Consider the following 16,121-nt stretch of genomic DNA (forward strand, 5'->3'; position numbering starts at 1 on the left):
CATTTACCTACAACTGAAAACAAATATGAAGTGTGAACAGAGGTGTTAACACCTTTCTCATCATTTCTCAGCCCACCCTAACCCCCACAGGTACAGCTGGCTTTATGACCTTGTGTAACCTTGTCACTCTTTCACTGATCTATTGTTTAATAACATTGGTTTTTACCCTCTTTCTAATCTTTGTGAATCAGTCCTAGCTTGATCTGATGAAGGAAGACCATCTATCCAAAGCTTTTCTTTGAAAATGTACTGTTGAAGAAGAACTCCCACGAAAATTTGTATTGCCGTATGTAATATACATGTACAAGATGCCTATTACAAACAGGCAAAGCAATAAAAAAATGTTATGGGAGTGCTTCTTTAATACAAATAACGAACACTCAGATACTTAACAAACAAACAAACAAACAAACAAAAACATATTTCATTATTTTTGTAATAAATTTCACTAGCTGATTTATTAGATAAGCGATTTATTGCTTATGATGTCCAATCCTTTCTGTAATAGTGCTATAATTTGGACAGAGTCTGATACACTTTTCATTATTTGCCAGAAAGCACCACTAGGCGGCTCATGGGCCTTGTTCTTCCCCAATGAACATCTGTTAAATTACAAAATGTGCAGTCCACAGTGACCTTCAGAGACATTATACTGCACATTATATTATACGAGCTTTTATACCCGGCGTTGCTCGGGAGTTTGACTTACGGTATAGATAGCGTAAAAGCTCACTATTTAAATACCTCTCAGTATGAATTTAATTGCTACCTCTCGATATGAACTTAATTGCTAGAGAGCGTAAATAATGTTATTGGAAGCATAAAACAAATGAAATTAAGCAATATATTCATTACAGATTTATATAGTGTTGATTTAGGACTGCATGTTTCTATTCCAATGCTTTCTTGTAAACAATGTTTTTTGTCTTTTGATCCGGTGCCAAGATGTAGAGATTCTTTCCAGTGCCGATTCTGGAGCAAGCAACGTATAGTTTCCCATGGGAAAAACAGGGACTTTGAAGGTATATTCCTGCCACTTTCAGGGATTGACCATGAGCCTTGTTAATTGTCATTGCGAAGGCTAGGCGTACTGGGAACTGTTGCCGCTTGAACTCGAAAGGAACATCATTTGGAGAGAGGGGAATGCGAGGAATAAAGACAACTTCCCCCTTGGCACATCCTGTTAGTATGGTGGCCTCGATGACGTGATCCATTTTAAACCAATGAAAAACGGGCTTCAAAGAAAAAACTTTCGAAAATATATATGAGATTTTGATTATAATTATGAATTATGAAAAGATGTGTGCAAAGGGGCACACACTTACCTCTCCCTCCTCGCCACGAGCAACAGGCAGGTGCATGAGATGGCGTCCGTCAGAGCGCCATGCGCATGCGTCAGACACCGGCGCAATGTTGCATGACGCGGGACTCCGCGCCCGCCCAGTGCAGCAGAAGAACACCCCCCCGCCCATGCACAACGCGCACGCGCCAGGGCCGCCCCACATCGCGGCCCTCCGCGCATGCCCAATGCGACAGCCGGGGGCAGGACCTCACATCTTTCTGTCCAATTATTTTTTATTTTATTTTTTTAAATGACGTGGGGTCCCCCCCATTTTTCATAACCAGCCAGATACAATAAAGCAGCAGCAGGCAGCATTACCAGGATGGGAAGGGCCGCTGTTTCTGGCCTTTCCCAGCCTGTTAATACCAGCCTGCGGCCGCCCCAGTGCCCGGCTATCAATACAGATGGTCAAGTACTGGATCGTACCCGGCCCTTACCAGCACCTCTGGTGGCGGTGGGTACCGGGCTAATAAAGGGGGTTAGTGTTCGCCTCTGCACCGGCTAACACTAAGCCCCGCCTTAGCAATGGATGCTGTCAATCAGCTGGCGGCCATTACTAAGGCGGTAGTAATATAGTTTAAAAAAAACACAAAGACAAAGAAAAAATATTTTATTGAAATTAAAAAAAACCCACACAACCCTCATTACCCTCATTAACCATTTTATTGATAATAAAAAAGTTGTCATCGAAGTAGTCCTGGAATCCGACGTAGTCCAACGACTGAAACTGTAAGAAAACACACAAAAAAACGATTAGTAACACGTATTAGGCTTAGATATACAGGGCCCATGTGTGATACTGTCTGTGGGACCCTGTATCTAAGCCTACCACAAGGATCCAGCAGACAGTAATCTTATACAGTATAAGATTACTGTGTGCTGGGGCCCTGTAGATTACTGTGTGCTGGGGCCCTGTAGCTAAACCTACCGTGTGGTAGGCTTATATACAGGGCCCATCAGACAGGATCACACATGGGCCATGTATCTAAGCCTACCATGTGATTGGCTTAGATACAGGGCCCAGCAGACAGCATCACACAATCTGTGATCCTGCCTCATGGGCCCTCTAAGACTGTAACATTGTAGGCTTAAAGGGGTTGTCCAGTCCCTAAACATTGATGGCCTATCCTCAGGATAGGCCATCAATAGCTGATGTGTCGGGGTCCGACTCCCGGGACCCGCCAATCAGCTGTTTGGAAGGGGCCGCAGCACTCGTATGAGAGCTGCTTCCCCTTCATTTCACTTACTCGCTCACACTGTGAATCGCCGACACGGATTCACAGTGTAAACCAGGGACCAGAATGAAGTGACCTGAATGAAGGGGAAGCAGCTCTCGTACAAGTGCTGAAGCCCCTTCAAAACAGCTGATTGGCCGGCACCCGGGAGTCGAACCCTGCCAATCAGCTTCAGCAGACAGGGATACTAATCTTACCCTCCTCTTCAGCCGCGGCGGAAGTTCTGTCCTGACCATGGCCGGCCTTAGCTATGTTCGACCAGTGCGGTCGCACAGGGCGCCAGCCGCCACACGGCAAGAGGGGCGCCAGCGGGTGTGTGTATCCCCGCGCCGTTGCAACTACCAGCGGGGATACACACACTAACTGCAGTCCCCTTTCCACCTGGGCGCTTCTTCACTTAGTGGCCGTCGCTACCGCTGTAGCAGCCATAGCGGCTGCTAGCGGTGACACCGAGCATGAGGGCGGTGGCGCCGCTAGCAGCCGTTGTGGCTGCTATAGCGGTATCGACGGCACTATAGCAGAGCAGGGAGATATCTCCCTGCTCTGCTGTCTACTAGCGCCACTGTAGCTCCCTGAAGGAGCGGAATCCCCGTGTGGCCGGGGATTCCGCTCCTGGAGCGCTGCTTGATGTTTCTGTCCATATATGGACAGTGACATCAAGCAGCGCTCCAGGAGCGGAATCCCCGGCCACACGGGGATTCCGCTCCTTCAGGGAGCTACAGTGGCACTATCTACAGGGGGGTACTATAGCTCCCTGCTCTGCTGTCTACTAGTGCCACTGTAGCTCCCTGAAGGAGCGGAATCCCCGTGTGACCGGGGATTTCGCTCCTGGAGCGCTGCTTGTTGTCACTGTCCATATATGGACAGAAACATCAAGCAGCTTGATGTTTCTTTCCATATATGGACAGAGGCATGAAGCAGCGCTCCAGGAGTGGAATCCCCGGCCACACGGGGATTCCGCTCCTTCAGGGAGTTACAGTGGCGCTATCTATACTGGAAGGGGGGTGGGGTTGCTATCTACAGGTGGCACTATAGCAGAGCAGGGAGGTATCTCCCTGCTCTTCTGTCTACTAGCGCCACTGTAGCTCCCTGAAGGAGCGGAATCCCCGTGTGGCCGGGGATTCCGCTCCTGGAGCGCTGCTTGATGTTTCTGTCCATATACGGACAGTGACATCAGCGCTCCAGGAGCCACACGGGGATTTCACTCCTTCAGGGAGCTACAGTGGCGTTATCTTTACTGGAAGGGGGGGGGTTGCTATCTACAGGGGGGCTGTGGGCTGTGTGGCACTACCTACAAAGGACAACTGTGCAGGAGCACACAAAATACCCAGCTTTCCCAGGAATCAAAAAAAAGTGTGGAAATAAACTAAGATATAACTTTTATTTAATCTAGCTAAAAGGATTAATCCTTTACTCAGACTAAATAAAAGATATATCTTAGTTTATTTCCACACATTTATTTGATAGCTGGGAAAGCTGGGTATTTTGTGTGCTCCTGCACAATTGTCCTTTTTTGAATGTCTATTGCCCGCCAGCTATCAGGGTCATTTCGTAGTCCTTGCTCTACCTACAAGGGGGCTGTGGGCAGTGTGGCACTACCTACCAGGGGGCTGTGGGCTGTGTGGCACTACCAACCAGGGGCTGTGTGTCACTACCAACCAGGGGGCTGTGGGCTGTGTGGCACTACCAACCAGGCGGCTGTGGGCTGTGTGGCACTACCAACCAGGGGGCTGTGGGCTGTGTGGCACTACCAAGCAGGGGGCTGTGTGGCACTACCTACCAGAGGGCTATGTGGCTCTACCAACAAGGGGGCAGTGGGCTGTGTGGCACTACCAACCAGGGGGCAGTGGGCTGTGTGGCACTACCAACCAGGGGGCTGTGGGCTGTGTGGCACTACCAACCAGGGGGCTTTGGGGCACTACCAATAAGGGGGCTGTGGGGCACTACCAACCAGGGGGCTGTGGGGCACTACCAACCAGGGGGCTGTGGGGTACTACCAACCAGGGGCTGTGGGCTGTGTGGCACTCCCTACCAGGGGTCTTTGCGGCACTCCCTACAGGGGACTGTGCGGCCCTCCCTACAGGGGGCTGTGTGGCCCTCCTTACAGGGGGCTGTGTGGCCCACTCTACAGGGGGCTGTGTGGCGCTATCTACAAGGGGGCTGTGTGGTGCTATCTACAAGGGGGCTGTGTGGCGCTATCTACAAGGGGGCTGTGTGGCGCTATCTACAAGGGGGCTGTGTGGTGCTACCTACAAGGGGGCTGTGTGGCGCAACCTACAAGGGGGCTGTCTGGCGCTACCTACAAGGGGGCTGTCTGGCGCTACCTACAAGGGGGCTGTCTGGCGCTACCTACAAGGGGGCTGGCTGGCGCTACCTACAAGGGGGCTGTCTGGCGCTACCCACAAGGGGCTATGTGGTGCTACCCACAAGGGGGCTGTGTGGCACTACCCACAAGGGGCTGTGTGGCGCTACCTACAAGGGGGCTGTCTGGCGCTACCTACAAGGGGCTGTGTGGCGCTACCCACAAGGGGCTGTGTGGCGCTACCTACAAGGGGGTTGTGTGGCGCTACCTACAGTGGGAATCTGTGAGTGGGGGGCTGATGGTCATTTTACTGTGAGTGGTGGGCTGATGGTCATTTTACTGTAAGTGGGGGGTCGAAGGTCATTTTACTGTTAGTGGGGGGCTGATGGTCTTCAAGTGGTTTCCACCTCTGACCTCCAATTGAAATTAATAGGAGGCAGAAAATACCTGCGGCGCCCGTTTGGAGCTTTTTTTCCAGCGTCTTTTGCATTCGCTTCAACAGCTTAAGAAAAAACAAAAAAAAGGTCACCCAACGCTGTCAGTTGCTGAAGAAATTTTGAGGCAGATTTTTTTTGCCTTACAAAAAACGTGTGTGAACATACCCTACGAGTGTAGTGCTTGTTCTTAGCCGTTTTCTGTCTTTCTCAAAACAATTTTTGGTAGGGGGGCCCTGAGGAAATTTTGTTTTTCCAGTGCTGCCTCGAGTCCGAAAAGGTTGGGAAATTCTGTACTAGGCTACAGGGTCCCGTCATGGAGCAGCTCAGTTCATCATGGGAACGGGGCCTAGGTGAGTACAATTTTTGTTTTTGTTTGGGGGCACTGTCTACAAGGGGGAGGTGCGGGGACTGTATGGCACGATCTACAAGGGGGAGGTGGGGGACTGTATGGCACTGTCTACAAGGGGAATGTGGGGGACTGTATGGCACTGTCTACATGGGGGAGGTGGGGGGCTGTATGGCACTGTCTACAAGGGGGAGGTGGGGGGTTGTATGGCACGATCTACAAAAAGGAGGTGGGGAATTATGGCACTGTCTACAGGGAGGCTGTATGGCAAAATCTACAGGGGAGCACTATACTGTGTGGGGGCCACTAAGCGGACATTATACTGTGTAGGGGTACTACAGATGGCATAATACTGTGGCCACAATTAGAGGACAAAATACTGTGTCCTTGAAGGGGTTGTGATATATTATATTATTAAATATTATTATTATTATTATACAGTATGGGTGCACTAAAGGGGCATTATAATTTTTTTTATGAGGCATTTTTTTTAATGATGGGGTGGAGCGCAGAAAGATCATTTTGCACAGGGCGCCATCTATCCTAGGGCCGGCCCTGGTCCTGACTCTATCCAGGATCACGATGTTGTGCGAGGCGCATAGCGTCGTGATGTCATGCGCTGCGCACAGCGCTGTGACGTCAGGACCTCCGCTGCGCTCCGTAACCAGGAAGGTAAGTACTGTCAGTTACTATAGTAACAGGGGCCCGCAGCCCGAGTTACTATAGTAACTTTTTATTGATTTGGTGCGGGGGGCCGCGGGCCCCCCTGGCTTCGGGGCCCGGTCGCAATTGCGACGGATGCGACCCCTATAGCTACGCCACTGGGCATGGGCGTAACTAGGAACGACTGGGCCCCATAGCAAACTTTTGACTTGGCCCCCCTCTAGGTGCCACACGCAGCCCCCCTTATAGATAGTGCCCCCTGTAGATTGTGCCATACAGCCCCCCTGTAGACAGTGTCACACCCCACTTGTAGATAGCATCCCCACCACCCCCATGTAGATAGATGCATACAGCCCCCCTGTAGATATCGTCATAAAGCCCTCCCTGTATATAGTGCCACAAAGCCCCTCTTAGCAGATTGTGCCACACAACCCACTGTAGATAGCGCCACACACAGACCCTTGTAGATAGTGCCACACACAGACCCCTGTTGATTCTGCCACACACAGCCCCCTTGTATATAGTGCCACAGCCCCCTTGTATATAGTGCCACACAGCTCCCCCCTTGTGTATAGTGCCACACAGCTCCCCCCTTGTGTACAGTGCCACACAGCCCCCTGTATAGTGCCATAAAGCCCCCTCTAGTATATAGTGCCACACAGTTCCCCTTGTATATAGTGCCACACAGCCCCCCTTGTATATAGTGCCACACAGCCCCCTTGTATATAGTGCCACACAGCCCCATCCCTTGTAGATAGTGCCACACAGCCCCCCGTAGATAGCGCCACACACACCTCCCCCCTTGTAAAGTGCCACACAGCTCCCCCTTGTATATAGTGCCGCCCTGTTCCCCCACTTGCATATAGTGCCACCCTGCTCCCCCCCTTGTATATAGTGCCCCCTGCTTCCCCCTTGTATATAGCGCCACCCTGCTCCCCCCTTGTATATAGCGCCACCCTGCTCCCCCCTTGTATATAGTGCCACCCTGCTCCCCCCTTCTGTATAGTGCCACCCTGCTCCCCCCCTTGTATATAGTGCCACCCTGCTTCTCCCTTGTATATAGCACCACCCTGCCCCCCCTTGTATATAGTACCACCTTCTCCCCCCTTCTGTATAGTGCCAACCTGCTCCCCCCCTGTATATTGCCACACAGGCCCCCGCAAAAAAATATATTGTACTTACCTTGCCCCGTTTCCATAATGTTAGGGGCCGGGCATCACGGGCCCCATAGTGGCGTCGCTACCACTGTAGCAGCCATAACGGCTGCTAGCGGCACCACTGGGCATGGGGGGGCGTGTCAGCGGGCGGCATCGGCCCCCTCATGCAGAGGGCCCCATTGCAGCTGCTACGGCTCCTACATTGGTAGTTACACCACTGACTAAAGGGTATTTTGAAATCGTCATGGACCAGGCACCATTTCCCCAAATGTATGTTTTTAAGAAATGTGTTTAGTTAATTGGTTAGTAAATATAATGGTGTCCGTTGAGCTTCTATACTTTATAGGTGTTTGTTAGATTGGTATTTATTTATTAAAAAGTAGTATCTTTCTTCTAGAAAAGATACAATCAATTTTTATAATCAAAATACAATAAATGACATGTTTAAAGATAAAATAGTCATTTGTATAAAGGACAGTGTTCTGTATAGAATGATTACAGTATTGGACTATAGAAGTGATATGTTCTGGTCTGTAGTTGTGCTCTCCTGTTAGGGGCATAGGAACCTCACTACAATTGCAAACTCTGCACCCTCTGGGTATGCCACTGAACCTGACAGCATTGAAAGGGGCACAAATCTTTGCAGCGAGTCTTAGCAAAGTGACATTATGCAGAACTGACACTGATCTGTTACAAAGCTGAAGGTAGGTACATGTAAAAAGATGCAACCATTCCAAAATAATAGTGTTTCTCTATATTCATCCAATTAAATTCTGATTTTTTTCCATCCGATAGTTCCCGTGCAAAATAATTAACTGTGTTTTTGCTGGACCACATTGATCAACTCAACCACAAACACAAGTTGACTGTGTTATCAAGAATATGTGTCACAATTTGTAGCCACATTGCCCAGATACTTGCCATACTTACAGCAATTTACAATTACTATACTGGTAGACCCTTGCAGTCACATAGGGTATTTTTAGCTCTTACCGTCTACTATGCGTGCAGCAATACAAAATCAATATTCATTTTTAGACAAGGGGTATTCAGCAGGGCAGTCCTGGATTGGCAGCTCTGTCTTGCCATCCTGGGATGTCATGTCTTTGTAAATAAGGCTTCTTACTCATGTGCTGATAACTGGCACAGTATAAGGATGTTATATGTGAGTTGCCATAAATGAGTAAATGTATTATGTGGCTGCCACTGGAATCAGGACTGACACTATCATGGGGTCACTGTGGATGGCATTGTCATAGGGCCATTGTGGATGGCTCTGCAGAAGTAGCAGCAGGGTCCTTTTGCCTTAGGGGGCCCTAAACGTTCTCTTGGCATCTAAAAAGACACCAGTATTATAAAGGGCACATGTTCGATTGTGGGCCCGGTTACAGATTTTGCATTGGGGCCCAGTATCTTGAAGTTATGTTTCTGATCACTGGCCCTGTCATGGAGATGTTGTAACTGAATTTGTTATGGAGTCACGGTGATATCTGAAAAAAGTCCATCAGGCAATTGTCTCTACCCCTCCTTTCTATGTCCGAAATGATTGGTGTGGATACTGCAGAGTCATCATACTATATTATAGCTTGCAGATTCACCATGCAATACTTGCATCTCTGCATACTCACTATATTTTTTCAGAATCAACGTATTGGCAGAACTGCAAAGTCATTACCCTTGCATCACTAAAAAAATCAATATCCATATCCATATATTACACGCCACAGTATACTTACAGACCAGCAGTCACTTTATTATATTTGTAGCTTCCAGAATAATCAGTTGCAGCTCTGCATACTCACTGCATTGTATTGAGACCTGTATTGAGGTACTAGCAGAGCTGGAAAGTCATTATCCTTGTAACTCTGCAATATCCCTAGATTTAAAGCCCTCTGTGTGTGTCGCTTAGTAGAATGACTATAATATATTTGCAGCTATGTAGAAACAATGTGCTGGCAGAACTGCAGTCATTTATCATTTATCTCATATAATCACTGTCCTAGTTTTGTAGCCATCAGATTCATTATAGCATACTTATAGCCTGGAGAATTATTATATAGCAGCCCCCCCCAAATGATTAAATCAGGATTACATTACCATAGGATTGAAAACGGCGGCTATCCTCACCATTCCGAAAATAGTCCAAAAGGTTAATATCAATTACAAATATGAGTACATGATTGCTCGAAACAAAGAAAAAGCAAACAGATTCCTAGAGACTTCCCAGGCTTTTCTGGCCCCTTACCCTGACTTCTCTGACTACCTCCACCTGCTGCTAAATCTTCCGAAGGTTCTCAAGAAGCATTAGGGCCTGTTTACATTTGTGACGGAGACCATTAAAGGAGCCTCCGTCACAGATCCAGCCTAAAATACCGGAAACAATAGCGCAGCATGCTGTGCTATTGTTTCCAGTAAAATGATGGACACCATATCTGGAAACCCGACCGAACTCATAAAAGTCAATGGGTTCCATTGGGGTGCCGATGGTGTCCACCGAAGGTGTCCGCAGATGGAGCAGTGCAACAGAAACACCAATGCAGTTGTGAGCAGGCCCTAATCTGTTTTTGTTATTCTTTATTTTTATTAGGGCTCGTCCACACTCTGCGGAATTGCCGCATTTTTTTTGGACGGATAAAACGGAGCAGAATACAGTAGCAGCATAGTCGATGCTGTGTAAAATTTCCGAGCCGAAATTGACCTGCGGTGCGTATTTTTACGACTGCAGCATATCAATTCCTGCTGCGAAAAGTGTCCAGAATTGCTGCGTTTTTCAGAAGAGATGTCTCTATCTCCTAACATTGGGAAAAACACAGCAATTTACGCACCATTTTCTGACGTAAAAACTGCAGGAAATGGTGCGTTTTTGCCGCAGCGGAAAGCCTTTGACTCTCAACGGAATTGCTGCAGAAATTTTTTGCAACAATTCCATTGTGTGTGGACAAGCCCTTACTGTTCCTTGTTTGTTTGTGTGTACCTAACAAATAAGACAATTGCTTTCAACTTCATACCAATGTATCACATATAAGCCCGGTCTGATATTGTTTTAGTCGCAGTGATTGTCTGTCAAACTATCAAAACCAAATAAAGATATATTTAAAGAAAAAAACAAAAAAAACAACATAGGATTATTGACCAACCAGCCTTGGTTGGGTTCAAAGAGGACCTGTCACTAGGTCATATAAGTTGAACTGCTTAACTGACATGACTAGCGCTGTCTCTCCTTCCCTGCCTCTGATGCTGACCAATCAGCGCGAGGCAGCTTGAGAATAGTTCACGCCCTGTTGGCTAACAGCAGCAAATTAGCATAGGGGAAGCCAATACAACAATGGGCCATATCTCTGGAACCAGGAAAAAAAACAACCAGCGCTGGAATCAGGGAGACTGCGCTATTCAGGTAAGTAAACCAGTTCAATTTATATGACCTAGTGACAGGTCCTCTTTAAATACCAAATGTATCAAGTGCCACCACAGCTATAGAAGGTGACAAAACGAACAGATTAGGATCATCTCTAACATTTCAGGTAAAGTTGACACTACAGTGTTGCTCTTGTGCTGTTTCTCCTACTATAGTGGCACTAACCTACTGAATAAACTGACAGCTGGGACTTAGACACATCCCCAGTGTTCTAGGGCCGGAAAAATTCATCCACATCATATCCCCCTAATTTGTTTGAGAGTCTTTTAAAGTTTCGTTTCTTAAAGTATTTTAATGTACATGAAATGATTTCTTCATTGTTGTACTGGCCCAGTAGAGAAAAGGTTAAAGCAGTAGAGCGGCTTTCCTGCCTGATCAGTATGGATGCAGAATGACATCACGATTCAGCCAGCAAAGGATGGGAATAATGAGGAGGAGGGGAGGCAGCACAGAGTGTTTGCAAGCAGCCACACAGAGATCTGCAGTCAGAACCCAGCAGCTCCGGCGCCTGGTCCCCCCGCTCTGACACAGCTCTGTATGACTGTCACCAAGGTAAGATGAGCCAGTGCTGATGTATGCGGAAGATGGAGAAGGACAAGGAGGGGCAGGGACAGAGATAAAATGATACATACAACATGGTGCCAGCATCATTTCCAGCAGAATAGATTAAAAGCTTTCTATCCGAAGGAATTTACAATCTCTCGGGTAAATATTCTGTTTAATGGGCCAAGGAAGTGCAATACATGGGATGTGGGAAGTCATTGCGGTTATACACATGGACTTTCGAGACTGCAGAAAGCTTATACAGCTCTCTGATCCTACAACATACAACAGAGTGCCCAACAATCAGCCAGTAATCTCTTGGATCCCGTCCAGACCGCGGATTAATCAGAATATCACATAATGCTGCTCTACATGTTTGGGTGTCTTATGGGCTCCACGGCTCCCATGTTAATCTTCAGACATCTGTAGGGAGAACACATGGTAATCTAACCAAACCATTTGTGCAACCTGCTGCTTAAAGCTTTGTGACGTGGGGGCGTGGGTGAGAAATAGATGAATTTCATGGGGAGGGGGATAGTTGGGTTTTGTGCAGCGCAGCAGACTGCAATGGATGTATCTTAAAAGTTAATGTTAAGCGAAATAAAAAAGGTGTCTACAACTCGACATAACGTGTAATAGCAAAGTAACAGTATAGCTAAAAACTGGAGGAAATAGTTATAATAAGATGCGATGGTCATGATATGTTGACATGCAAGTCATAAACGTACAGATTGAGATATTGGCACACGGTTGAGTACAGGGGGGGGCGAAGGAGAGTTGGAAAATACAATGATGATTACGTAGATCAATGCAAGCAAACTGGTTGTAAGAATTGTAGGGTAGTCGGTTTAGTAGATCACAGGTTTGTTGGCAGGTAGATCTGTAAAAAAGAAATATATATTGTCTTGGAATATGACACTTAATGTGAGACTTTTCATGGAGTACCATGTCGGAGAAGTTGGTTACTGGAGTAAGGTTACTGGGAATATGACATACAGTAGTCTCTGGTTACTGTGATTGAGTTTTTCCCACACTCCAAAAACATACTGATAGGTTCACTGACTACTTATAAAATTGGCCCCAATGTGTGTGTCTGAGTGAGATAGAGAAATTAGATTGTGAGCCCTATTGGTGACAGGAACTGATGTGAGTGATGACAATCTTTGTACGGCGCCGTTTAATATTTTGGCACTTTATAAGAAATGGGGAAAAAAGAATCGCTGATACAGACAAGTATGGATCAGTATAGTAGAAAATTCAGCCGAGGAACAGATACTATAGGAGATAGATGAGCTGAATTCTGATAGAACAGCTGATGCAGGGAAATATATGCAGATTTAATGGAGATGTGATTTATTAACGCTGAAGTAGGAACTGTCAGGGAATGACTGGTTTATTTTTAGGAAAGGGAAGAAGTTTCTGTAGTGTTTTTGAGAAGAGGGGAATAAGAGATTTATTATAAGATTGCTGAGTAAGGCAGAGAAAAGCTGACTATAGAAGGTATACGTTAGATATATGTCTTATATCGTAAAAGAAATTGAAACACAATAGATAGACGCATGTTGAGGGAAATGCTAAACCAGCTAAAACATAAGTAAACCTAAATAGTATAAAATAATATATGGGAATGAGAGCAGTAAAGAAACCTTTCAGAATTTATAAATACAGAATTAAGTGTAACTTTATCTTTCAGCTACATGCTTCACTAAATAATGTACTATTCTCATGGCATACAGCACCCTCAATAGCGGACTACAGGCTGCTGGAAATCTATAGTCAGCAGGGGATGGGCAACCATATGGACTTTGAATGTCTGTCCCATCAGCTCAGTACTGACACATAAATCCAAATCTGGGGAATATATGCAGATAGAAGAATATAAAAAAAACTGCCATGAAAGCTCTTCCTAATATTTACGATTATTTCCATTCAAAAGTGGAGCCACACTTTAAGGATAATGAAAAAATAATTGTGAATAATTCCCCCCTAAAAATTTTATTGTGATCCAGAACTATGATTCAATTCAGCAAATCCCATCATCCGCTAGCTTGGGTTGGCCTTCCTCCTAGGACAGCTCTTTTCCTTCACTACTTTGGAAAAGAAGGGAAGTGACAACCCGCCCATCTGAGCGACACAAAATAGTATCCACTTTTTCTTCTCGTCCAGTTCTGCTGCCATTATGGCATTCTTACCACCAAAATGCAATGGAAACCTGACCGAACTAATTAAAGTGGAATAATAAGTTATGGGGATATATGCATGCTGCAGGGGCACTGACTTTTCACTTAATCTACAGCCCTGGTTGTACTTTTTACATATGTCTTCACTTACAGTAGCAAAATCGATGTCCCCTGAAATACAAGTCCGTACTGAGAGGGTTAATGCATGGTATTATTAACTCCGTGCTGCACTTGCATTAATTACAATGCTAACAATATGCCAAAGGCACTTTAGGTTTTATCGGTTGCCTAACTAGTAATACATTCTTAATCCTTAACTTTGACTATTTGTTTATGGCCTTGTGCAAGCCAATGAAGTTGAATGTTAAAAACTAATATTAATACATTAGTTCCTATCTACCACTTTGAAGGGGTTATAGAACAAGCATGTCCTCATCAGAGGTGTCTTGTCACCTTGAATATCTGTCATTTACTGTACATATATTGGGAATGCTGCAGTGGGGAGGTTCCTTATACTGCCAGTCTGCAGCAATCAGGCAGAAAAAGTGACATCCCGTGGGATACGGAGTACTCTGAAAGGTTACATGTGCTTTATGGGTTAACTTATCACGTTTCTATCACTATTCCCGTACAGATCACTCAGGCTACCATTATATATCAACATTAACCCTAATTGCTGTATACAAACAACATCTAATAGTGGTCGGGTTACCGGATGATTTTGCTGTCCATTGATCAAATATGAGACAGTATTTGTACCCATATTGAGTAGATGTCTGTTTTTCAATTAATGTGTTTATTGGGCCATGTAAAATCTATGTAGACAGGAAATATGGAAATAGCAGAAGAAAGTAACTGGGAGTTAATCATTAGCTATTAACGATCAGACGTCATTAAATATGTATGAGCCGGGCATCTTGTTTATGGAAAAGTGGATGCAGAGGGTCTGGTTATGTCCCTGCCTTTCCATTACAAAGTGATTGCAAGGTCATTTCTTAAAGGAGTTAATTGAAGAGCTAAATATATCTGCCGTAGCCACAAAAAGGCGCACATGTGCCTGAAGTATTTGGGTGGAGACTCTAGGGATTGAACAAATTAGTGTGTGAGAGGGAAATGTAGATGAAATGCAATAAAACACAACACATGATCTAATGTCTGGTACCCTGGTCTTGGGGAATACACTGGAGTGGTGGGGTTCCTTGGGGGTTTTCATCTATGGATCAGGGACCTATATGTAGGAACCTATGCACACATGCTATTAGTAAAGCAGTTAATAGGAACAGGACTTAAACCGCATGTGTCTGTACAAACACTGTATGATCAAAAGCAACAACAAACAGAAAAAATTTAAAAAAAAAAAGGGAGAGAGGAACAGGCCCAATGGTCCCACTTCCATTCTCTCCTCCATTGAAAAGAAGGAGATGCACATCGCTGGATGTGATGGTGTCAACATGCACCAGGAGGGAGGCACTATTTTGATTGTTGCTTTGTGGCACTTTATTTTTATGTACATCCATGAAAATGTATTCAGGAGCTTTATATATTGTATCAATAGAACCACTGAAAAAAGATAATGAGATCTGCTAGCATTGACCATGCTTCATAAAACAATATTTATGACTCTTTATTATGAGTGTATTGTCTGTGTTATGAGAGCAGCTAGTAGAATCCAGCCGGCCTATATAAATTTCCAAATGATTGTGACCTGAACTATTCCAGCTCCTCATTACAATGTAATTAGGTTAGACAAAGCCCAATAAAGTTAGACTTATCCTTTAACTGCCTTAGCATAAAATGTCAGTACATGCTCTTTGGCCGAGTTGCTTCACTGGTATAAATCTTGTTTAGATTTAACTGAAATTTCACAGATTGAAACGGTAATATGAAATGACAGGCTTAGTTGTTTTTTCACCAATTTGCCCCAAAAATCCCTCTTCTCACTTCAGATTTAAGACCCACTAAAATCAGGAAAATGTCACCGTACATTAGTGGCACATGGAATAGAGTCACTGTACTCGCAGCTGTGTCTGGGCACCAAGGGGACAGTCATCCAAGACAGCAGACCCACCACCCCCCATTTCATACAATGGTCCGCCATATATGTATCACGGTCATCTGTGATCGGCGGTGCCCATAGTAGAGAGGAGACTGAACCCATCAATTATCCCTGAAGGTTGGGCTGACAGAGACACATGCACAACTTTTGTTAAGTGGAAATTGATAATTTTATTTATACAATTAAAATAAATACATATACATATTAAAGAGACTCTGTCACCACATTATAAGTGCCCTGTCTCCTATATAAGGAGATGGGCGCTGTAATGTAGGTGACAGTAATGCTTTTTATTTAAAAAAACGATCCATTTTCACAACGTTAGGAGAGATTTTGGTTTATGCTAATGAGCTTTCTTAATGCCCAAGTGGGCGTATTTTTACTTTCGACCAAGTGGGCGTTGTGCAGAGGAGTGTATGACGCTGACCAATCGGCATCATGCACT

The 16,121-nt window shown here is 45.5% G+C and overlaps 1 protein-coding gene across 4 annotated transcripts in view; it reads left to right on the top strand.

The window, feature by feature from the left end:
* Positions 1 to 10,940: 10,940 nt before the first annotated feature.
* Positions 10,941 to 16,121, top strand: part of CORO2B (coronin 2B) — a 45,988-nt gene continuing 40,807 nt past the window's right edge. For 3 of the 4 annotated variants that reach the window (XM_075858347.1, XM_075858345.1, XM_075858348.1), the window contains exon 1: positions 11,340 to 11,449. In XM_075858347.1, the coding sequence (XP_075714462.1) occupies positions 11,435 to 11,449 (15 nt within the window). In that variant the 5' untranslated portion in view covers positions 11,340 to 11,434. Of the gene's footprint in view, positions 11,004 to 11,339; positions 11,450 to 16,121 lie in introns of those variants that run through there. The other variant, XM_075858346.1, reaches the window with a different exon arrangement.

The sequence above is a fragment of the Rhinoderma darwinii genome, chromosome 3, assembly GCF_050947455.1.
Source record: "Rhinoderma darwinii isolate aRhiDar2 chromosome 3, aRhiDar2.hap1, whole genome shotgun sequence".
Taxonomy (NCBI): Eukaryota; Metazoa; Chordata; class Amphibia; order Anura; family Rhinodermatidae; genus Rhinoderma; species Rhinoderma darwinii.